General features: G+C 45.1%; 1 protein-coding gene across 2 annotated transcripts in view; it reads left to right on the top strand.

Moving 5' to 3' along the window:
- The window catches only part of ENPP5 (ectonucleotide pyrophosphatase/phosphodiesterase family member 5), a 352,202-nt gene extending 328,606 nt beyond the window's left edge, over positions 1-23,596 (top strand). For both annotated transcript variants that reach the window (XM_078647643.1, XM_078647642.1), the window contains exon 5: positions 22,735-23,596. In XM_078647643.1, the coding sequence (XP_078503769.1) occupies positions 22,735-23,117 (383 nt within the window). In that variant the 3' untranslated portion in view covers positions 23,118-23,596. The remainder of the gene's footprint in view (positions 1-22,734) is intronic.
- The last annotated feature ends 1,094 nt before the right edge of the window (positions 23,597-24,690 follow it).

The following is a 24,690-nucleotide window of genomic DNA, read 5'->3' as shown; positions in this document are numbered from 1 at the left end:
ATTGCACATTTTCAAAATTGGGAATACTCATACTAGCATGAGAATTATTGGTCATTTTTGAAAAAGATTTTTTTTTTACACAATGTCTTTCATTGGGAAGGGAGAAATGCATGAAAACTCAATTGGTAATAACAGTTGATTTACAAATCTGAATTACCCTAAGTCTCCCGATAAAAACGGTATCTCACTTGTGTGGGTCGGCCTTGTGTCTGCGACAGGAAACGGCGCAAAATGCAACGTGGTCACACCTCAATTTTGCAGTTAAAAATGTACCCTACTGTGCTGTAAGGCTGATATAACTGCTTGCTGTAATAAGCCTTTCGTGTTGTACTGATATGATGTCTAATTGTCACTTTCTTTATTTTTTTACTTTCTCCCCCTCTTATGTTATTTCATCGCTTGCTCGATTTTATTTGTACTTGTACCACGAACCTTATCTGCTCATGTATGTACTGTTCATATCATTGCCAATCTCTCTCAATAAAAACTTTTGTGAAAAAATTGACCCTTTTATGGCAAAGTGCCTACCTGTAGTTTTTGCACCCTAGCTCTGCCGGCACCTAGGGAAACGTAGCAAACCTATACATTTTTGAAAACTAGACACCAAGGGGAATTCAGGATGGGGTGACTCGACTGCCTACCACCAGGTTTTGTTACCCAGAATCCCTTGCAAAGCTAAGAATTTGACAAAAAAAAGCACATTTTCCTCACATTTCTGTGGTGGAAAGTTCTGGAATCTACGTGGATCAACAAATTTCCACCCACCCAGCGTTCCCCCAGGTCTCCCGAAAAAAATGGTACCTCACTTGCGTGGGTAGGCATAGTGGCTGCGGCATAAAACTGCGCAAAACGCAACGTGGTCGCACCTCAATTTCCCAGTGAAATCTTGCCCTTTTTGGACAAAGAGACTACCTTTTGTTTTTGAGCCCTAGCTCTGCCAGCACCTAGGGAAACCTAGCAAACCTATACATTTTTGAAAACTAGACACCCAGGGGAATTCAGGATGGGGTGACTCGACTGCCTACCACCAGGTTTTGTTACCCAGAATCCCTTGCAAAGCTAAGAATTTGACAACAAAAACACATTTTCCTCACATTTCTGTGGTGGAAAGTTCTGGAATCTGCGTGGATCAACAAATTTCCACCCACCCAGCGTTCCCCCAGGTCTCCCGAAAAAAATTGTACCTCACTTGCGTGGGTAGGCATAGTGGCTGCGACATGAAACAGTGCAAAACGCAACGTGGTTGCACCTCACTTTCCCAGTGAAATCTTGCCCTTTTTGGACAAAGAGACTACCTTTTGTTTTTGAGCCCTAGCTCTGCCAGCATCTAGGGAAACCTAGCAAACCTATACATTTTTGAAAACTAGACACCCAGGGGAATTCAGGATGGGGTGACTCGACTGCCTACCACCAGGTTTTGTTACCCAGAAACCCTTGCAAAGCTAAGAATTTGACAACAAAAACACATTTTCCTCACATTTCTGTGGTGGAAAGTTCTGGAATCTGCGTGGATCAACAAATTTCCACCCACCCAGCGTTCCCCCAGGTCTCCCGAAAAAAATGGTACCTCACTTGCGTGGGTAGGCATAGTGGCTGTGACATGAAACAGCGCAAAACGCCACGTGGTCGCACCTCAATTTCCCAGTGAAATCTTGCCCTTTTTGGACACAGAGACTACCTTTTGTTTTTGAGCCCTAGCTCTGCCAGCACCTAGGGAAACCTAGCAAACCTATACATTTTTGAAAACTAGACACCCAGGGGAATTCAGGATGGGGTGACTCGACGGCCTACCACCAGGTTTTGTTACCCAGAATCCCTTGCAAAGCTAAGAATTTGACAAAAAAAACACATTTTCCTCACATTTCTGTGGTGGAAAGTTCTGGAATCTGCGTGGATCAACAGATTTCCACCCACCCAGCGTTCCCCCAGGTCTTCCGAAAAAAATGGTACCTCACTTGCGTGGGTAGGCATAGTGGCTGCAACAGGAAAAGGTTCAAATCGTACGGTGGTGAATTTAAAATACCCTATAGCAAAACTACCTTGATTTTTGGGGGGGGGGCACCTGAGTTTTTGGTCCGGGGCTCAGTGGCCATCTTTTGAAACTACCAAACAGTTCTGAAAACTAGACACCCGGGGGAGTCCAAGGAGGTATGGCATGCGTGGGCCCCCCAATATTTTCCTACTCAGAATTCATTGCAAACCTTAAAATTAGGTTAAAAAAAACACTTTTCTGAACTTTTTTGCGTGGGATCTCCGTGCGGGCAGAAATGTCCTACCACCCAGCGTTCCCCTTGTTATGCCGAGTAAAATGATACCTCACTTGTGTGGGTGCCCCAAAGCAGAACAGGCTAAAAATGCATTTTAAAAAAATTTAGTATTTAGGTTTGACAAATTAAGCACCCCACCTTAGTCACAGGCCTTTTGCCCACCCACACAAGTGAGGTATCATTTTACTCGGAAGATCAAGGGGAACGCTTGGGGAGCCACACAAACTGCTATAAGTACACCGTTTTCAAAAAGACAATCATCTAGGGAAAGTAGTACAAAATACATTCACTTACCAAGCACATGCAACTACACAAGCTGCAAAACCAGCAGTAACAGAACCGCAACCTACAAGAATCCAAACAGCAAACGCCTGGAACAAGACAAAAATAGAGAAGAAAAAAAATTACTACCCCATTTCACAAACTTTATAACAATTAAAAAAACAACATACAAATGTGCCCCCCAAATTTACATTCGCCCAGATGGGCCATCAAATAGGGCTTAGACCAATTGGTATTAGGTGAGGGTTTCCATCAAGACACTGGTTAATTTTTTGAAAGTTTTTTACTCTTTGGTGTCAGTCGGTCTTTTGGTCCTAACAGTACCCCCCTCACACGGGGGCAGTAAGAACAAAAAAAGACCAACTAGCACCAAGGGAGGCGGCCAGTAAAAAACAACCAAAAATATAAGCAACATTGGAAGCAAGCCTTGCCCAAGGGCTCACTTCCACACTCTACAAAACTCAATTCCTAGGGCCTAGTGGGCCAAAAAACAGAAAAGAAAAGGGCCAATTCGCCCCAAGGGGGGTGGGGGTGAAGCAGAAAAACAACGCTAAAACAAGTTCCCTCTAAGAAGCAAACCTTGCCCAAGGGGTAGCCGCCATTACAAAAAAAAAATCCCTGGTGTGCCTAGTGGCATTTTCTGCCCCCCGCCCCGGGGGCAGAAAAGGCCAAAAAAAGGGCCTATTTGCCCCCAGAGGGGGGGGTCAGAAAAACGAAAAGATATTCACAGGCCTCCTGGAAGCGACCCTTGCCCCAGGGGGAGACAGAAAATCAAGAACATAAATTATGGCCACCAGGAAGCGACCCGTACCCACGGGGTCGCTTCCAAAATAAAAACATTGCGCGCAAAAAAAACCCTGGTGCTAGTGGGTAATTTCTGCCCCCCCTGGGGGAAAAACGGCCAAAAAAACGGGCCGATTTGCCCCCGGGGGGGCAGAAAAACAAAAAGATATTCACAGGCCGCCTGGAAGCGACCCTTGCCCAAGGGGTCGCTTCCTAAAAACTAAATTAGCAATTCCCTGGTGCTAGTGGGGATTTTCTGCCCCCCCCCCCCCCCCTGGGGGCAAAACAGCCAAAAAAAAGGGCCGATTTGCCCCCAGGGGGGACAGAAAATCAAAAACATAAATTAATGCCACCTGGAAGCGACCCTTACCCAAGGGGTCGCTTCCAAAATAAAAAATGTGCTCACAAAAATAAACCCTGGTGCTAGTGGGGAATTTCTGCCCCCCCGGGGGCAAAACGGCCGAAAAAACTGGCCGATTTGCCCCCAGGGGGGGCAGAAAAATGAAAAGATACTTGCAGGCCCCCTGGAAGTGACCCTTGCCCGGGGTCGCTTCCTGTAAACAAAATTTAAATCCCTGGTGCTAGTGGTGGGCATTTCCGCCGCACGATCGCGACGCTGTGCGCGATCGTGAGGCAGAAAAGCCCTGCAAAGAGACATCAGGGGAGAGGAAAATCTCTTTCCTCTCCCCTGATGCCTCTTTGCGGCCCCAAACCCCCGCCAGCCACAAGAAACCCACCTGAATCCTTGGCGCGCCAGGAAGCAAATGGCTTCCCGAGTGCCTGGGAATCACTGATGATGTCAGCGCGCGATGATGTCAGGGATTCCCATTGGGGGGGGGCGGGGGCGGCAGCGGAAACTCTTCCGCTGCCATCCCCGTACTTGGCAATTAGATCGCAGACCCTCGGGGGGAGCGCCAGCGCTTCTCCCGAGGGTGGGGCTCATGACGAGCTGGGCTCGTCATCAGCGCACGACCGGTGTGCACCATGACGAGCCCAGCTCGTCATCAGCCCCGAAGGGGTTAAACCGGAGGTCCAGCAGGCAGTCCGCAACTTGCCTTTTGACAGGGAACATCTGTATGGCCCATAGCAGGCACCACTTTAGATAAGAAAAAAAAAGACACTGATACCGCTAAAACGATGGCAGCTTTACGAACTGGTACACTTAGAGAATCCTTTTGTCGCCCTGGCTACAAAGGTGGATATAAATCCAACACCACAGAAGCAGGGCGAATCCACCTATACTAAAGGTTTTTACAGAGGTTGTTCTGAGGGAATAACCGAGAAAGGTGTTGTGGAGCCACTACACGTGGAGCAGCCGCCACTGCCAAATAGTGACTGCCCAATCCTTCCCCCTGAAAGCACTACACCTGCCAGGGGAAGACTACAATCATTTCACACACTCTGGTAGTCCATCACAACAGACCAGTGGATATCAGCCATTATCCAAATAGAATAGAATAGGGACCCCCTCTCAAATTAACTTCAGGTCAGGGAGTAGAGGGGAAGAAATAAACTATGACAATGAAGGGACTCCCTCATGACCTATATATACTTTTATCACAGGGAATACCTCTAACCATAATGGCATACACAAAACATATCTTCACTTTTTTTTGGATTTACTCATTTATTTTATTTTTTAAATATTTTTTCATTTCTTTATATCCTTTTTCTAAGTTCAAAAAATTATTAGATATGCATTGCACAAAACTCATTGAAGATATATATCAAGAAATTCAGACCATCAGTATATATCCAGTACATGAATTGCACAAATTCATATATTCTAAAAACAAGATCAATTCTACTTAACCAGGTAGAGAGCCACAACCACACATACTCACACATACATTCTAAACATGCAGCACATCAAGAGCAAACACTAATCATCCTGTCGCATTGTATCTGTTGTCCAATATGCGACCATAGTCGTTTGATCTAAATATGGAGAAAATGGCCAACGCGTTTTGGTGGAAGAACAGCAATGGAGACCACCTTCATCAGGACCCGCCAGAAACAATTCAACATGGGATCTCTAGACCTGGATTTTGAATCTTTTTCATACAAACTATATCTGTCACAATGTAGTGACTATCTCACTCTTCATGGGAACACAGAGAAAATCCTTGTCATACTGGGTTGACCTTATCACGTCATCAATCTGATTAGTCACTGTCCCCTAAGTGTGCTTGATAGCGAGGGAAACTTTATTCGTACTCTTCTTGTCACTAGCCGGAGAAATGTATTACTTCATGTGTTGCACAAAAGACAAAAGGGACCCGGCTTGTTACATTCCTCATATGGGAAAGGCCCACTCTTCTTGTACAATTTGGAGAAAGCGCCACACTTCCTACTTGGTTATATTTAGCGATACATTTCGTATGTTCTAGGTGCCACCGAATTTCTTTATAACGTCAGTATGTAAAGTGCTTTTCAAGACTTTTTAAATTCCCAATCGATAGTCGCCTCAGCCTCCGACCGCAGTTCTCCTCACAGTTCCATTATCCAACATGGCTACTGACTGCAACTTATTATCACACCACCCAACATCCCACCTTGCACTCACAGGATATCACCTAACACTTCTAAAACAGGAGGCCAAAGGCCTTCTTCTAAAAGGGGCTATATAACCAGCCCCCTTTAACAACAAGGCACAGGAGTATATTCTCTATACTTCCTGATTCCAAAAAAGGATGGGTCACTCAGACCAGTCTTAGACCTCAGATCTCTCAACTACTACGTCCGAACACTTTCATATGGTCACTCTATAGGATGTAATTCCACTTCTACAACAAGGCGACTTTATGGCCACTCTGGACCTAAAGGATTCTTACTTCTATATACCCATTCATCCTGCCCACCGCAAATACCTCTGGTTTGTCGTAGCAGGAAAACACTACCAATTCAAAGTTCTTCCGTTTGGAGTCACTGCCGCACCATGGGTGTACACAAAGTGCTTGGCGGTTGTCGCAGCACATTTACAACAACAAAATGTTCATGTTTTTCCAGACTTGGATGATTAACTCATTAAAGCCAGCGCCCATCACCAATATCAACATCATATACAGTTCACAGTAGATCTGCTCTACAAGTTAGGGTTCATCATCAATGTCCCCAAATCTCACCTTTTATCCTCTTCAACTTCAATAATACTTACGAGGAATGCCCAACACACAGCTAGGACTAGCCTACCCCCCGCTCAGTTACAACATTTTCTACATTTCACCCTCAATTCCAGCCAAACAAAACACTCACAGTTCAGACTGTCATGCGTCTACTGGGAAATATGCCATCTTGCATTGCCATTGTTCCTCATGCAAGGCTGCCCATGCCCCACTACAGCAATGTCTATCTCGCCAGTGATGTTAGTCACAGGGTCACCTCTCGGATCTGGTGTTGATTGACCACCCCACTCACCGTTCTCTGCAATGATGAAACTCCAACACTCTGTTGAAAAGGCGTCCTTTCCTTGACACTGTGCCCCACATCATTCTAACCAGAGACAACTCAGAGATGGGTTGGGATGCATATCTAGAGACTTGACAATACAAGGTCAGTGGGATGCCAAACATCAATCTCTACACATCACCTACTTAGAACTTCACTAATTTTTCCTAAATCTGAAAGTGTTCCTTGCTCATCCACCCCACAAGGTTGTCCTAGTTTGGACGGACAATGTGGCAGCCATTTATTAGCTACAAAAACAGGAGGGGGGCATGATCTTCTCAGGTGTCACGCCTCTCTCAGACCATATGGAACTGGGCTGTTCACCATCCCATACATTTGTTGGCGGAGTATCTGCCATTGATGGGCAACAATCTTGCAGACCTCCTTCAGCAGGATACACCAACAAACCCACGAAAGAGAACTCCACCTCCTTCCCAACTTTAAAAAGTGGGGATTCCCCAGATAAATGTGTTCGCCACAGCCAATAACTTTGCCTCCAGGTTTCCACACCCATTATCTAAGGGCAACGCACTATGGATGAGTTGGTCAGGAAAATTTGCTTACGCTTTTCCACCTCTCTTTCTCATACCATTTCTGGTTCGGAAACTCAGGCAAAACACTCTCAATATGATCCTTGTAGTTCTCACAGGGGCACGTCAGCCATGGTTCACAACACTACTAGATCTCTCAGTAGTCCCACATGAGAAGCTCCCCAACAGGATGGACCCTCTCACTGAGGATCGGGGACAAATCAGACACCCAGACGCCAAGATGCTCAACCTAGCGAATTGCCTCCTGAGGTCTTAGAATTTGGTTATTTAAACTTACCATCAGTATATATGGACATTCTTAAGCATGTACTCTACCCCACAACTAAAGCCTTTTCTGCTAACGGAAAAGTTTTGTTTGCTTTTGCCAACCAAAACAAATGAATCCCATCAAAGCCACAGTGCTAGACCTTACTTGTTGCTTGCTTCATTTGCAAAACTCCAATTTAGCATATGCTTCCAATAGGTTGCATCTTGCTGTAATTACAGCCTATCTCCATAGACTGCATTTACCGCTCCTCAAAATCCCAGCCACCAAAGCATTTATGGAAAGACTAAAACAAGTCTTTTCACCTCGTCTACCTCCAGCACCCTCTTGGAATCTTAAACATTGTACTTAGTAGGCTCATGGTCCTCCTTTTGAGCCTCTACACTCATTGCCCCTTCAATTAATATCATGGGGAGTGGCATTTCTAGTTGCCATTACCTCACTCAGGCGTGTTGGTGAACTTGAGGCACTAACCTTAGAAGAACCTTTCTTCCAAATATAATTAGGACAAACTAGTTCTTCGGTCTAATCCCAAAATCCTTCCGAAAGTAGTCTCTCAGTTTCATCTCAATCAATCCATTGAACTACCTTCTTTCTCCCAGGCCCCAACCGTTGTTCTGTAGCAGAAATAGTTTTCCATACCTTATATATGAAAAAGGTAAAAAGATGTTCTATATTGACAGAACTAAAACTTTCAGAAAAACAAAGCAAATCTTTGTAGCCTTTTCTCCATGTCATAAAGGCAACCCAATATCCAAGTCAGGCATAGCCAAATGGATTGTTAAATGCATTCGGACTTGCTACATTAAAGCCAAAAGACTTTTACCTGTTATTCCTAGAGCACACTCCAGTCGTATGAAGGAAGTGACTATGTCTTTTTTAGGAAACATAGTTGACATTTGTGAGGCAGCTACATAGTCTACCACACATACGTTTACAAAACACTACTTGGTGGATGTTTTAGCACTCCAATAGGCTAATGTAGGTCAGGCAGTGCTAAGGACCCTGTTTCAAACTTCCGAAGTCAGTGCTTCTAAGGAGGAACTGCTTTGCAGTCTATGCAGAGCATGTGTATCTACAGCCGCACATGCCATCGAACGGATTATGTTATTTACCCTATAAGCATCTGTTCTTGGCATGTATTGCTGTAGATTCACATGAGCAAAAGGAACAAATGATGGACGGAATGCTGAACAATGCAAACATTCACCCCAGTCTCAAAGATCTGGGTTTAATCCATTGTTTGTTTCCTCACCACACCACCCCAGAGTGGACCCAGCTATATGCAAATCAGTGTTGACCCTGCTCCTCCTGGGAACAGTCCGGCCCAAACTGCCAAGCCAGGGCCTTCCTGGACCACAAACAACATTACCTGTGTGGAAACAAAATGAGGAGTAGGAACGCTCTGTAGGAAAACAACTCATATCTAAACACTAGGAAAGAATGGGAAGGGACAAACATTCATCCTCCACATCAATCTTGGGCAGGGACATGCATTACGATGTGTGATATGATTGGCACCACACCGCCCTTGGACTCTATCACATGTACCACAGTGCGCCCTCTAAATGTTGGAGAGGCTGGAGAGCATTGGATGAGGGACTCCATGTTTGTTGGGCACTTCTGATGATCCCCCTCTTTTGGGAAGGAGTATCAAAACTGCTGAAGGATATATTAGAATACTTGATTCCTTCGTTGCCAAAGATGGTGCTCTTCTGCCTAAAACCCACAGAACTGAAGGCCATGGCGAAATATGAGTGGTATATGATGTTCCAGTGCTTATGGGTTACCAGGCTAAGTATTGCTTGTAATTTGAAGAAGGCAGACTGGCCCTCACTCCCCCAATGGTACCAAAGACTCTGGTCCATTCTTGCTATGTAATGGTTGTGGTGCAACATGAATGCACTCTTGCACTCTTTTACAGTATGACTCTAAATAGAAACCTGTATATGCCAAGTTGATCAGAGGCCCACCAAACTCAACACTTCCTCTGCGATAAAGAACCTTGGGCCTATTTGACTGATATGATTGTTTAAACTTTCTTTTCCCCTTCTTGTAGTAAGAGTAGCGATGTTGAATAGGTACGTGGTCTGTGCCTTTTGGGATATTATTTGTGGTGGACACACTAACCTATTTGGGATGGGTTGTTAACTCTTCTGAAGTTTTGTTTTGCAGAAGCGTTAGGCTGGAATAGTTGGCAGTTAAAGACAACGCCGCCTTTACTACAATCTGAAATGTATATGGTACCACTCAATCTATGAGTTCTCTTTTAATTTACAGATGTCTAATTGTCCAAGTCGTATTATACTGATGGTGAATGACTTTGCTGAGTGGTAGCTTCTTGGTGGCTCAGCTCTTAAACTCAATAAAAAGATATCATGCATACTTCTGTTGCAGACTTAATTCTGAAACTGGCTATCCTCATGAAGCACACACAATTCGACATATTATAGACAGAACATATAAAATAAACATTGGCATAGCCAATAGGTCTCGCCTTTGGGACTTTATAAGTGTTTAGTTATCTAGCACAATATCCTTGGTGCAACAACATCAAGTGTTGCATGGCTAAACACTTAAAAGGTCCCAAAGGCAAGACCTATTGGCTATGCCAATGCTTGTTTTAAATTTCTTTTGCGCTAAATATGCAAATGAAGGGTGTGGCTCATTGTGTCTGATGGCATATGAGATTTTTTTTTTTTTTAAATCAATCGAGTAAAATATAAATTGGACTCTTTTATTTTAATTAGTATGGCCAAAATTCCAAATATGCCTGTCATGCATATACGAAGCTGAGCAACGGACAACTGTGCATCCCAACAGATCAGAGTTGCAGGGCATTTCAACAAATTCATTCATTCCCATCATTTTTCACATTGATGCATGCCTGCATCTAGTGGGCAAATACAATTCAACATCAACAGACCACTTTGACTCAGTCAATGGGAATCGCAGATCTGCAATAGGCGCCCAGAATTCAAGCAGACTTTGGGACATGTAGTGTATCGGACAGTTGTATAATACTTAGGAGAGACCATTGGTGGCGTATCTCTGGGAAGAGTGCACTAGATCTTAAACAAAAGTGGGACCGAGGGAAGTGTGGTGTCGCTACCCAGTACTGTAACCAGCCATCAGCAACTAAACATGCATGGAATAGTAGACGAGCTGAGCTCGTCATGAGCACCGTGGCGCTGTGCGCCCCCCAGCACAGCGGGGGAATTAGCCCCGCAGACAAGGGGTTAAACAAAATGTCTCAGAATGGAGAACTCAATACAGCAACTAGGTAAGTGGTCTGTAATGATAACAAACATCACAAAAAGACCTACACTGCCATTCAAAGCTGCTAGTGTATTGAAAACCATATCCTTCGCAACTCTCTCCCATACACCTCTTCATCTACCGCACTGCTATTGGCTGTGTTTAAGAATACTATACCTGCACCTCTGTGGTCATCATGCACAACATGGAAATAATTCCCACAACAACAAAAAACAAAGGTAGCATCCTTCCATCCACAATCCCATGCTGCATCGAAGAAATAAAAAATGTGACATTCCACCGTAGTTCTCACGGACTAGCAGTCACGCTAGGTGCAAGTAAGAAGTGCCCTGTATGATCTGTCCTAATGTATACCACACACATTGGTTCACGCTGTAATGCTGGAACATTTTTTAGAGCGGTTACTGCAAAAACAACAATGATGGACAGAATGTAGATCAATGTCACACATTCACCCCAGTCAAAAGATCTGGGCCCAAATCCATCGTTTTTCCACTCCACACCACCCTGGGTTAGACAATGGCGATATGCAAATCAGCGCTGACCCTGTTGCCCCATGGGAACAGTCCAGTCCGAACTACAAAAGCCATGTCCTTCCCAGAACGGAAACAAGCATCCGAGGACCGGCCCGGTTTCGAGGTAACACCTCTCATCAGCCCGGCTAGCTTGCTTCCAGTGGTGTGGAGTGCCTGGGACTCACGTCTGAGCATCCCCAGTACACTTAGAGCGGTTACTGCAAAAACAACAATGATGGACAGAATGTGGATCAATGTCACACATTCACCCCAGTCAAAAGATCTGGGCCCAAATCCATCGTTTTTCCACTCCACACCACCCTGGGTTAGACAATGGCGATATGCAAATCAGCGCTGACCCTGTTGCCCCATGGGAACAGTCCAGTCCGAACTACAAAAGCCATGTCCTTCCCAGAACGGAAACAAGCATCCGAGGACCGGCCCGGTTTCGAGGTAACACCTCTCATCAGCCCGGCTAGCTTGCTTCCAGTGGTGTGGAGTGCCTGGGACTCACGTCTGAGCATCCCCAGTACACTTAGAGCGGTTACTGCAAAAACAACAATGATGGACAGAATGTGGATCAATGTCACACATTCACCCCAGTCAAAAGATCTGGGCCCAAATCCATCGTTTTTCCACTCCACACCACCCTGGGTTAGACAATGGCGATATGCAAATCAGCGCTGACCCTGTTGCCCCATTGGAACAGTCCAGTCCGAACTACAAAAGCCATGTCCTTCCCAGAACGGAAACAAGCATCCGAGGACCGGCCCGGTTTTGAGGTAACACCTCTCATCAGCCCGGCTAGCTTGCTTCCAGTGGTGTGGAGTGCCTGGGACTCACGTCTGAGCATCCCCAGTACACTTAGAGCGGTTACTGCAAAAACAACAATGATGGACAGAATGTGGATCAATGTCACACATTCACCCCAGTCAAAAGATCTGGGCCCAAATCCATCGTTTTTCCACTCCACACCACCCTGGGTTAGACAATGGCGATATGCAAATCAGCGCTGACCCTGTTGCCCCATGGGAACAGTCCAGTCCGAACTACAAAAGCCATGTCCTTCCCAGAACGGAAACAAGCATCCGAGGACCGGCCCGGTTTCGAGGTAACACCTCTCATCAGCCCGGCTAGCTTGCTTCCAGTGGTGTGGATGCTTGATTCCGGTCTGGGAAAGACATGGCTTGGTAGTTCGGACTGGACTGTTTCCATGAGGCACAGGGCCAGAGCTGATTTGCATATAGCCAGTGTCTAACCCAGGGTGGTGTGGAGTGCAAAAAAACGATGGATTTAGGCCCAGATCGTTGTACTGGGGTGAATGTATGACATTGTTCTACATTCTGTCCATCAACTGTGTTTTTTGCAATTTTCACCCCGAGTGGGCTGGGTATGCTCAGACGTGAGTCCCAGGCTCTTCATACCACTGGAGTCAAGCTATCCAGGCTGATGAAGGCTGATAGCCAGAAACCGGTCCTTGGATGCTTGATTCCGGTCTGGGAAAGACATGGCTTGGTAGTTCGGACTGGACTGTTCCCATGAGGCACAGGGCCAGAGCTGATTTGCATATAGCCAGTGTCTAACCCAGGGTGGTGTGGAGTGCAAAAAAACGATGGATTTAGGCCCAGATCGTTGTACTGGGGTGAATGTATGACATTGTTCTACATTCTGTCCATCAACTGTGTTTTTTGCAATTTTCACCCCGAGTGGGCTGGGTATGCTCAGACGTGAGTCCCAGGCTCTTCACACCACTGGAGTCAAGCTATCCAGGCTGATGAAGGCTGATAGCCAGAAACCGGTCCTTGGATGCTTGATTCCGGTCTGGGAAAGACATGGCTTGGTAGTTCGGACTGGACTGTTCCCATGAGGCACAGGGCCAGAGCTGATTTGCATATAGCCAGTGTCTAACCCAGGGTGGTGTGGAGTGCAAAAAAACGATGGATTTAGGCCCAGATCGTTGTACTGGGGTGAATGTATGACATTGTTCTACATTCTGTCCATCAACTGTGTTTTTTGCAATTTTCACCCCGAGTGGGCTGGGTATGCTCAGACGTGAGTCCCAGGCTCTTCACACCACTGGAGTCAAGCTATCCAGGCTGATGAAGGCTGATAGCCAGAAACCGGTCCTTGGATGCTTGATTCCGGTCTGGGAAAGACATGGCTTGGTAGTTCGGACTGGACTGTTCCCATGAGGCACAGGGCCAGAGCTGATTTGCATATAGCCAGTGTCTAACCCAGGGTGGTGTGGAGTGCAAAAAAACGATGGATTTAGGCCCAGATCGTTGTACTGGGGTGAATGTATGACATTGTTCTACATTCTGTCCATCAACTGTGTTTTTTGCAATTTTCACCCCGAGTGGGCTGGGTATGCTCAGACGTGAGTCCCAGGCTCTTCACACCACTGGAGTCAAGCTATCCAGGCTGATGAAGGCTGATAGCCAGAAACCGGTCCTTGGATGCTTGATTCCGGTCTGGGAAAGACATGGCTTGGTAGTTCGGACTGGACTGTTCCCATGAGGCACAGGGCCAGAGCTGATTTGCATATAGCCAGTGTCTAACCCAAGGTGGTGTGGAGTGCAAAAAAACGATGGATTTAGGCCCAGATCGTTGTACTGGGGTGAATGTATGACATTGTTCTACATTCTGTCCATCAACTGTGTTTTTTGCAATGGAACATTTTTTAGAGCGGAGGTGCTGCTATTAATAATTTTACACTGAAATCATAGGAACTGTGAAAAATCTGAGTGTCCTACAAAAAAACAACTGTGGCAAATATGCTATGCCCATTCAGCAGGAGAGTGGTATGAAGCTGGTGGTGCGTTTTGGAGCACTGGTGATTTAGCGCACTGTTATTTACAAAGAGTACATTTTCTGTTGAAACTACATGTTCGAGGCATATGAGCTGCACATTCTACACTTTGCATTAGATCGCCACCTGGTGTTGGGCTCGGATATATTGCATGTTGTTGGAAGAAGTCTTTGTAGTCACGAGATAGGTGAATCCTCCCTTGGACGATAGTGCGCATGGGCATCTGCTCCATCCTTAGATTGTTTTTTTCCGCCACTATGTTCGGATGAAACTTTTCCGTTCCGGTTCAAAATCTACTTTTCAAGTACTTCAACGCGTAAAAATGTCTTCAAACTTCACCAAACAACTTTTGATACCAATAAACATCGACTAGACTTCGTCAGCTCAAATTCCGGTCGTCGGCGTGGGCCGTTGGGCCTACCCACGCCGTGAGGCCTACACCTCATGAAAAGGACTCCATTCAAAAGATGCCCCGAGTGTGGAGAAAAAATTCCACACACTAACCATCACAAGGTCTGTAACCTGTGCTTATCGCCAGACCATGACAAATCCAGCTGTACAGCCTGTGCATCCTTTTGATCGAAAAAGATCATTCGGGATCGGAGGGCCCGTCGACGCGACATGCAGAGATCAGCGCTGGAACCAGTGGATATCTTCGACGAAGGTCCATGTGTCCCGGAGGAAGATTCCGATGATCTCCAGATCGTATCCGAGGCAGATGACTCCGATGACTCCATACCTTCGGGTCAACGCGTGAGTACCACTTCCTCTACCTCAGCCCAAACACCAAAATCAAAGGCAAAGGTCAACACTCTGCCTGCGGGCGCAGTCAAGACCGAAAAAACACTTTGAAAGCCCCGCCATCGAGCCCGGCTCCGAAGAAAATAATGAAGCCTTTTGGTAGATCCATACCGAGCAAACCGCATGTGCCGATACCACCTGCTCCCTCGGCACCGAAACAAGAAGAAGTCCCGGTTCCGAAAGACTCTCCGAAACGGTCGACTCTGAGAGACAAAGCGGCTCCGAAAACAAGGAAGCCCGTTTCCGATGCTTCGAAAACAGCTTCCACTCCGAAGCCAATACCCTCGATGCCGAAACAAACAAAGCCTGCTTCCGATCCTTCCAAGTCCACAAAACAGGCTTAGGCTCCAAAGACAATACCTTCGGTGCCAAAATCTACGCCAAAGGACTCAAAATCAGCTCCTAAGGCTAAAGACAAGCAACAAACTGGTTCGGAACTGAAAAGATTGGCGCCGAATGCTGTGCTTCAAGAAGAGGAGCTTTTCCAACCAGATCCTTTACAAAAAAGGATCTACATTGATCCAGAAACAGGTCTTGTTTCCAACACACCACATAGGAAGACGAAGTCCGATACAGCACCTACACCTCCAGTGCCTGTCAAGAAAAAGGACTCTGCACATCTCATATACACACTTCTTCTCCTGTATCTCCTTCACCTGTTCTTCCTTTAAACATTTCACCTCAAAATTCTCCTCCTCATTCTCCACAACATACACCTCCTCAGGATGTTGATGATGATGAGTATAACATGGGGGAGGGAGAGACCCAGATGACCCTTTTCCCTACCCAACAGGTTCACCAGCCTGGGAGTATCCAAACCCACAGGATGTACCAGATATTCTTGAGCCACATATATATCCATCTAAACCTTCTCCTCCAGAAGACAATATTGGGTATGGACACTTAATTAATAGGGCTGCCATCTATCACAATGTCACCATGCATTCAGATGAGGCAGAGGAAGATTTTTTACTAGACACTTTTGAACACTCTCAAAAATCTGTGCAAATAGTGCCAATGATTAAAGGAGTCATTAAACGCACACCAGATGTGTTTAGAGATCCTGTAAGAGCTAGAATCATAACCCAAGGATAGAGAAAAAGTACACAGCAGCTCCTGGGGATCCTGCCTACATTCGTTTTTCACTGTTGCATAGGACAAAATGGGGAATGCTGTGTCACATGTTTCCAGCATACCTTCCCATAGGCGTAAGATGGAGAGATGGAGTTTAATGTGTCTGAACTCAGAATTTAATAACACATCTTTTTGTGAAGATGGTTTTTGAATTGTGTGTTTAGAAACAGCGCTTTTAGAAGTGGCTGGTTTCTTGTCTTAACCATCCTGCATGCCTCTGCCTGGTTGTGTATTGAATTCTGGGTTTGGATGTGACCGGGTACATAGAATGTCCTGACCCCAGGGAAGAGTAGGTGAGACGGCAACAGGCTGGCCTGCCTTTAATGTGTGTGTGTGGGGGGGGGGGGGGAGTAGCCAACTGGATGTGATGAGGGCTGTGTTGCTGCCACCAAAGGATGGCTCCACCTCCTGCTGAGCGTCTGCGGCCCAGACCCTCACTATCAAAGGAATAGGATGTGCACTGGCAGGAAGACACCCAGGTCTGGTTTGGACCGGGCTCAGAGCCCCCGGACACAAAGACTTCAAAGGCATTTAGGGGTCTAAATTTGAGAGATGAAACCCCTGAACTCAAGACTGAAATCCAGACTGAAAAAGGATTGAAACTACTTTGTGATCAAGAGGAATCTCTGGCAAAGAAGAACAGCTGAAGAGACTGAAGAGAAGGACTGCCCTTGCTGTGTGTTCTGGGGCTGGCCTGAAGTTTGCTAATTTGAATAAGGAGAGGACAAGGGACTTTGCTGTGTGCTGTGTCCCCCTGCTTGTGAGGACTTTGCTGTGTGCTGTGTCCTGAAGTAGCGTGTCTCCAAGGGCCCGAGGAGAGCTGGGCCCCTGTTGTGGAAACTCAGGAACATCAAAGTTTCCAACCGTGTCTCAGCGACGCTTGGTGCGTGTGCTTTTGCACGCCTGAGACTGCTGTGTGGTATGTGGTGCTGTTTACGAGGTGCCCCATGACCGCATTGCCCCAGCAACGTGAAACTTCGTCTACGCTGCTTCACTGTTGTTTGTCAAAACACACAAGATGATGGACGGAATGTTGAACAATGGCAAAGCATTCACCCCCAGTCACAGATCTGTATTTAATCCATCTTTATTTTGCTCACCAAGCCACCCCAGTTTAGACATGGCCATATGCAAATCAGTCTTGACACTGTGCCTCATGGGAACAGTCCATCCCTAACTGCTAAGCCATGTCTTCCCTGGACCGGAATCAAGCATCCTAGGACCGGTTTCTGGCTATCAGCCGTCTTCAGGCAGGATAGCTTGACTCCAGTGGCTTAGTGAGCACGGGACCCACGTCTGGGCATACCCTTCCCACATAGGGTGAACAGCAACACACAAGATGATGGGCGGAATGTTGCACAATGGCAAAACATTCACCCCCAGTCAGAGATCTGGGTTTCATCCATCATTATTTTGCTCACCAAGCCACCCCAGTTCAGACAAGGCCATAAGCAAATCAGTCTTGACCCTGTGCCTCATGGGAACAGTCCGTCCCGAACTGCCAAGCCATGTCTTCCCTTCACCGGAATCAAGCATCCTAGGACCTTTTCTGGCTATGGGGAGGCGTGCAGGAGCAGTACAGGAGTGCTCTGATCTCTCTCCTGCTGTACCGCGTTAAGACGCGCTGAGTACCCGAGCAGCCCGTACCTGCCCAGCACTACCGGGGCCACCCCTTTAAGCTTACGACGGCTGTCTTTGCTGTTGGGGCCTAGTGGGGCCCGAGTTGACCGCGCAGATTTATGTATAGCATTATTCCTTGCATTACGAACTACCTGATTCTTGCATTATGAACTGCCTTATACTTGCATTACGACCTGCATTGGTACGTGCATTAAGGACTGTCTTATTACTACATTACGAACTGCATAGCTTTGCATTAGGACAGCATTAGATTATTGTGAACTGCTCATTAATACCGCAAGAACATACAAGTGATTGCTAGCCTAATAACCGGCAAAGTGAAATATTACGAATACGCATATGTTGGATTTCTATTGTTTCGTCTCATTGTATTGTTTTTGATGAAGATACCCCTATTTTTATCATATCAGTGTGGTGTCCATTTGTGGTGTTATCACTGTGTTACTGGGAGTGTGGTTGCAAATACTTTACACATTGCCTTGGAGATAAGCCTGGCTGCTTGTGCAAACTACGGGGGGTGAGCAGGGATTATCTAAGAGGGTGTCCCTCCTTTCCCTGACTAGAAGCAAGGGTCCTTATTTGGACTAATGTACTTACCTCAGCCAACTAGAGACCTCCAGTTCTAAGAATAAGGTAATGGGTTTCTAGATTAGGTTAAAACATTGACCAAAAAGGAAATACATTGTACAAAGATATTTCAGTTCTCACCAAAAAGCCTACCTCCTGCCTGGTGTGAATAAACCTGTGTCAGAGGTCAACTGTTCCTCGTGCCTCATTCAGCATTGCTATCTTGAATTGATGTTGTTTATCAACAATTGCATGGATGTGGAATTCTTATAGCTCGACGCCCAGGGCATATTGTTTGGGGTCAAGGGCAACAAGTTTTCATGTGTATTTTGTCCTTGGGACAAGTAGGGCCAACCCCCTGCAGCACAAACCCTTTGGCTGCCATTTTGCCGTACCACATTATGGATCAGAGAAGGGCACTGTCTTCAGTTAAGGTAATATTTTTGTCCATATGTTAATGCTGTTCAACTTGTATTTATGGTTCATTAATTAAAGGCCTTTATTATTAGGGTGAGAGCTCAAAAGTAGTGTTGTGAACTCTAACTGCTCTACTGACAGTGTTCCAGTATAAAAATGCGTACACACATGTTCAAAATTTAGCAATATGAGGCTATGTATAATTCTCCCAGATTGCTCTCTGATTTGATGCAAATATTTGCAGAAACTCAAAAGCAACATTGATGATTCTTTGTTTTCAAAATAAAATGTTCATAAAAAAATGAAAGCAGGAAAGAAAACATTTCGCTTAACTACTGTAAAATTTCAGGTACCATTTCTTTGCAGCATCATTTAAACGTGTTAATGCATGCTAGCATTTCCCAAAAATATTCATCATAATGGAACATCACTGCAGTTTCAGTAAGATTATGGGAAACAAATAAATAAGCATTGGCAAAGCTAGAAGGTCTGAAATTGGTGGTCAGCTTTTTAGTTTTGTCAATGTGTGAATTGTTTTGGCATGGTTTTTGTAAAACCTTATTGGTGTGGGAGCTGCCAGGCCCCTCACCATTATAACAAAAATTGGCAAAAGCAAAAAAAGTTTTGGTCTCAAAAAGCACACACTGCCACAGTAGTTACTGGCACTGAACAAAACCTACTATGTGTGCTGATATGCTCCTTGTGAAAGAGCAGAATGATGTCACTCACAGTGAATCCAGCTGATACAAAGAGAGAGAGAGAGAGAGACAGACAGAATTTTAATAAACGCAGATGGTCCTGGTCAACGCCAGACCAAATTAGTCTCAAAAGCGCACCCATGGTATATGTCCTTAAATTAAGTGCAGCTTTACGGCTTTCATGAATTCCCAAGAATTTACAGTAGTAGGACAAGAAATAGTACTCCAAGAAAATATTTGTGAACAGCATTTTAGCATGAGCAAATATGCATGTGTAGATTGACACATGCGAAAATCTTAGTGTTTGCAAGTTCACTTTCCCTCCAACCACTTTTTTTCCCTACTCTGGAAGAAGGTTTACGTCTGCCATTGTAAGTGGTAAATTTTCAAATTTCTCAGCATAGGAAAGGATTATAGAAGAGTTGTTGAAAACCCTTAAAACATGCAAGTTAGTAGGTTTGCACTGGCTCAAAAGGGCATTCTAACCCTGGAACTATTGCTTACCACTACCTTCAGCTCTAGTATGTAGATCTGTGGGAACATGGCAACATAAGGGGATTACATGTATTCAAACACTAGTATGATATGAGTCCTGGCATAATCAGAGAGGCTATATCAGAGCTCTTAAATAATGAGATGCTGCCATAATTTGTCGCTGTACTACATGACAACAAAGGGACAAGTGGATTTTGTTACAGGACAACTAGATATATGAAGCAACCTGCCACATGGACAAGTAGATATTTTATGAAATTCCACACCCCTGAGTTGTATAAATGCTAACAATGTAGGAAATTAAGTTCTCCCTGTGCAAATTCAGTTCCCAGTACACATTTATGGATACAGGAGTCTAATCTCATCTGATATAAGTTGCCACTTATCTATTATGAGAAGTCAAAGGCTCTGTAGTAACTAAAACATACTGCCTGATTCCATGTGCAGTGGTGGCACCTCTCTGCCTACCACAGATACGTTTGAAAAACCACAAGCATAAAATGTGCTTAGCGATCTTGGGGTGTAGTCCCTGTAAAGTAAGCATGATAAATGCCTTGACATCCGTAAATCGAGTATACTCTATATGACACGGCAATTGAAACCCCGACCCCGTATCTCAGGATTGTACTAAGGGGAGTAGGGTGTTTCTTCCCACCATTTGAAGGCACTCCAGGTTAAAACTCTTTTCATACATACTTATATGAGAAAATTATATGAGCGCGGGAAACCTCACAAACACCTGACTTCAGTTTATTGATTCTAAAACTGCCCAGACTGCTTAGCACCATAGGATGTAAGATATAGGCTTGGCTGAAACTAGCCAAATTGTTGGGCTGCTCGCTGAAAATACTGCTGCCTGATGATCCATGTGCTTCAATGACAATTAAGCCTAAAGTCTGTTCCTGACAGAAAAGACTGGGCCTTATCAAAACTAAAGACCTCTTTAACAGTGGCACATTTCTTTTGGTGACCCAGCTTGACGAGTAAAATGACACAACTAGACAGGGTAAGACATAATAAACAATCCCACTACTCAACTTGTTCAGCTGAACCACCTTCACGGACTGCCCATACTCACTTCATAATTAGGCCTGATACTACTTTAACCCCTTCACTGCTGGCAGGATTCCCCCGCTGTGCTGGGGGGCTGTGGGGCGCGCACAGCGCCCCGGTGCTTATGACAAGCTCAGCTCTTCAAGAGCCACGGCGATCCGGTGCTCATGACGAGCTGAGCTCGTCATGACCGCGCTCGTTTTAATGGAACGCTCAGCACAGCAGAGGAATCAGCCCAGCGGGCGAGCGTTCCATCAAACGGGTGCGGTCATAACGAGCTCAGCTGGTCATGAGCACCGTGGCTCATGACGAGCTGAGCTCGTCATGAACACAGAAGGGGTTAACTATTTCATATATGTCTTTTGCTTTATCGGCAGAAAGTTAAACCTTATGGCAGTGGCCAATTGGGGGTGAGTAAAAAGCTTGGGCATTAAACTAACAATTTTGCTGCTTCCAAATGGGAGAAATTTCCTTAAACAGTAGACACCTCTTACTAGGCTATAACTTTCTGCACCCACTCTAATACACACCAGCTATGATTCATGGAATTGGCTTAGATATGTATCATAGCTGTAAACACAACCAGTATTCAACAGCAGATTTCTTACACTTTACCTGGACTGCCCTGGTATCTCCTCATATTGGCAAGAGATCTTCAGTATCCTACGCAAAATGGCTTAGCAGTGGATAGAGGGTTTGAGTGAAAAATGGCCACATGGTGTGCATGAATGGATTAGATCCTCATGGGAAGCTACATGGCATAGCCAAAGAGGAGTGTAGTGTCATCTTACAGGTATACATACAAAACTTTAAGCTGTAGAGGATTAGCCTGTGTAATAATGGACATGCCTGATGGTCAGTGACTCTGCAATTATTGCGAAGTATTTACTGGTGTAAGCTATGACTATAAATATGTGTACCTATCATGCTACACTGTACTCAATCCCTGCTGTCTAATTGGGTCTTCTTTGAGACACTGTACCTCACCTGTTGGGTACAATAAAGGACAATTTTTTTTTGTACCAATTATGGTATGCAACACACAAGGCACACCATAACCTGCACCACCTAATATGCTCAGTACACCACTTTTCCAACAGCACAAAAAAATTGTGTCTCAGCCAAGATCAAGGGAGGTTGCTCAGGCTATGGCATGCATCGCATACCATTACAGAGAGAGATGTTATATTCTCTTGAGTTGAGCATTACTGTGAAAAACATTTTTTCCCCAGGCATGCTGTTCAGTTTATCTGTTTTGAGTTGGTAAAAAAAAAAAAAGCAAGGATCATGCCTCTTAATCCACTATTCCCTGACCTAATTTTCTGGGCAGTAGTTCCGAGCCCAAGCCTTGTGTAAATAATCTCAGAGTAAAATTTGATCCCAAGTTAAAAATTAACAGTCAAATCTCTTCAGTCTTCTCAACATGTTTTTAACTTTCATGCAAGGTCAGACCTATTCTTATTTTGTTGTCTGTGGATGCAAAGACAACTATAATGACAGTCACCTTCAGTTCACGTCTTGATATTTTAATTCTGTTTAAATTGGCATATCCAAACAGCAATCAATGGGACTTCAAATAATCAAGAACCTAGTTGTTAGAACAACTGTTCAATGATCCAATCATATTGCAGCCAAAGTCATTTTGTCCAAGTTCGATGATTGGCTAGACATTGCATTGTGTACCATTTCTGTGTTTTAACTCCAAATGTTTTTCTCTTTTTAATGTACAGCTGGCAACCATGGCTATGACAACACTCAACCAGATATGCGCTCCATCTTTTTGGCACATGGCCCAGCTTTCAAGATCAATATGACGAAGTCCAACATTAATGCCACAGATGTCTATCCTCTTTTGTGTCATCTCCTGGACATTCAAGCTCTGCCCAATAATGGATCCCTGAATAATGTGAAGGATATGCTTGCTATTGCCGACCCTGTACACCCGACCAAATATGAAAAGCCAGAATCATATGCATATCTTATAGGAGTCTTTCTTGGCAGTGTGATTGTGGTTGTTTTCTTAGTGATGCTTTTTACACAATTAATGCGCAACCAGATACCCACTGTGCGAAGGCATGACATTGAAATTGCACAACCTTTGTTACAGAGTTAGCATATGCTCATTTTCATTAGAAAATGAGTAGACTTATGAGTCTTCAAAAGCCTTTAACTCTTGAATTAATTTGTGCTATCAAAAACGACATGTGAAAATGTAAAGTCGGAAAGCCATAATCCTATTTCACGTTGATGTGAGATATCAGTAGGGATCACTGAAATTTATCTGAAACCATTTACTTGCTTGTTTGGGTGATTGGTGATACTTGATTCTAATTCTATTTTTGAGGGATTTAAAGTATTCAGATTATTACTTAAGCGTATTTTGCAGAACAAAAGCTTAGTATACAGGTTTAGATGCACTTAGAAAATAAAATTACTAGTGTGTTTTTATCCCTTTTCATAGGCTTGTTTTTAGGGAAAGAACGGTGTTGGTTTCTTGCAAAATCATGTGCAGTGCTGTTGTGTGAAGTAAACTGTAGGAAATGCTGCAGCTTTTACCGTATTCCTTTAACGTAATAAAGTACATAAACAGTGTGTGCCTGACAGCTCCATTTCGTTGGTTGTTGCTGATGATCTTCCCTGGAGCCAGTGGCTTCACTGAGGGGGTGGAATGGGGTGTTCCATCTTCATAATTAATAGTAAATAGAAAACCTTTATCCTACTACATAGGCTTGGAATTTGCTCTATCAGGCAAGCTTCCTTTAACACCCTGACTATTTTTATGTCATCTGTGAGAAACTGCAAGGAGTGAGGTAATTTTAGCTCTGAACATTTGGGACAGGTATCTGACCAGCATTCAGTCAGTCAGTCAGAAGGTCTTGTACAGTGCAGCTTGTCACCCCGTAGGGACTCCAGACACTGGTGGGCTGTGCGAGCCTCTGCCGATGAGCCAGGTCTTAAGCTGCTTCCTGAAGTCCTTCAGAGAAGGGGTGGTGCAAAAGTGGAGGTTGTTTCAGTTCCTGGCAGCGAGGTAGGAGAAGAAGCATTCTCAACATTGGCTCGAAGAATGCGGGGTAGGAGGGCCAAGACGAGGATGGAGGAGCGGAGATTCCTAGTCTGTCAGTGGAATGTTAGGCAGTCATTGATGTAGAATGGTCTGGACTTGTGGAGGGATTTGCAGGCGTGAGTGAGGAGCTTCAAGAGGCATCTTTCATGGCCGGGCAGCCAGTGGAGATCTCGAAGGTGGGGGTTAATGTTGGTTCTTCTGTGGAGGCCGAGGAAGAGCCGTGCCCCTGAGTTCTGGATCGTCTGAGGGCCGTTCAGGAGTTTTTTGGTGGTTCTGGCGTAGTGTGTTACTGTAGTTGAGTCGGGTGGCAATGAGATCCTGAGTGACTGTCTTCCTGGATCCATTGGAAGATATTGCGAAGCATGTAGGAGGAGGAGACGGTGTTAATCTTTTGCTTTATGGTCAGGTGGGAGTCGAGGATGAGTCAGAGGTTGCATGCTTGGCTGGTGTGGGTGTGTGAGGTGCTGAGTGTGGCGGGCCACCATGTGCCATCCCATATGGAGGGCTTATTTCCGAAGATGATGAATTCTGTCTTATCCGAGTTTAGCTCGAGGCAGTTGGTCTTCATCCAGGTGGCGAAGTTTGTCATGGTGCGTTAAAAGTTGCCCCTTGTGGGGCTGGC

Source organism: Lissotriton helveticus, chromosome 6 (genome assembly GCF_964261635.1).
Source record: "Lissotriton helveticus chromosome 6, aLisHel1.1, whole genome shotgun sequence".
In the NCBI taxonomy this organism is placed as follows: domain Eukaryota; kingdom Metazoa; phylum Chordata; class Amphibia; order Caudata; family Salamandridae; genus Lissotriton; species Lissotriton helveticus.
The sequence above is the reverse complement of the archived record's forward strand: the minus strand, read 5'-3'. Positions and strand labels throughout refer to the sequence as shown.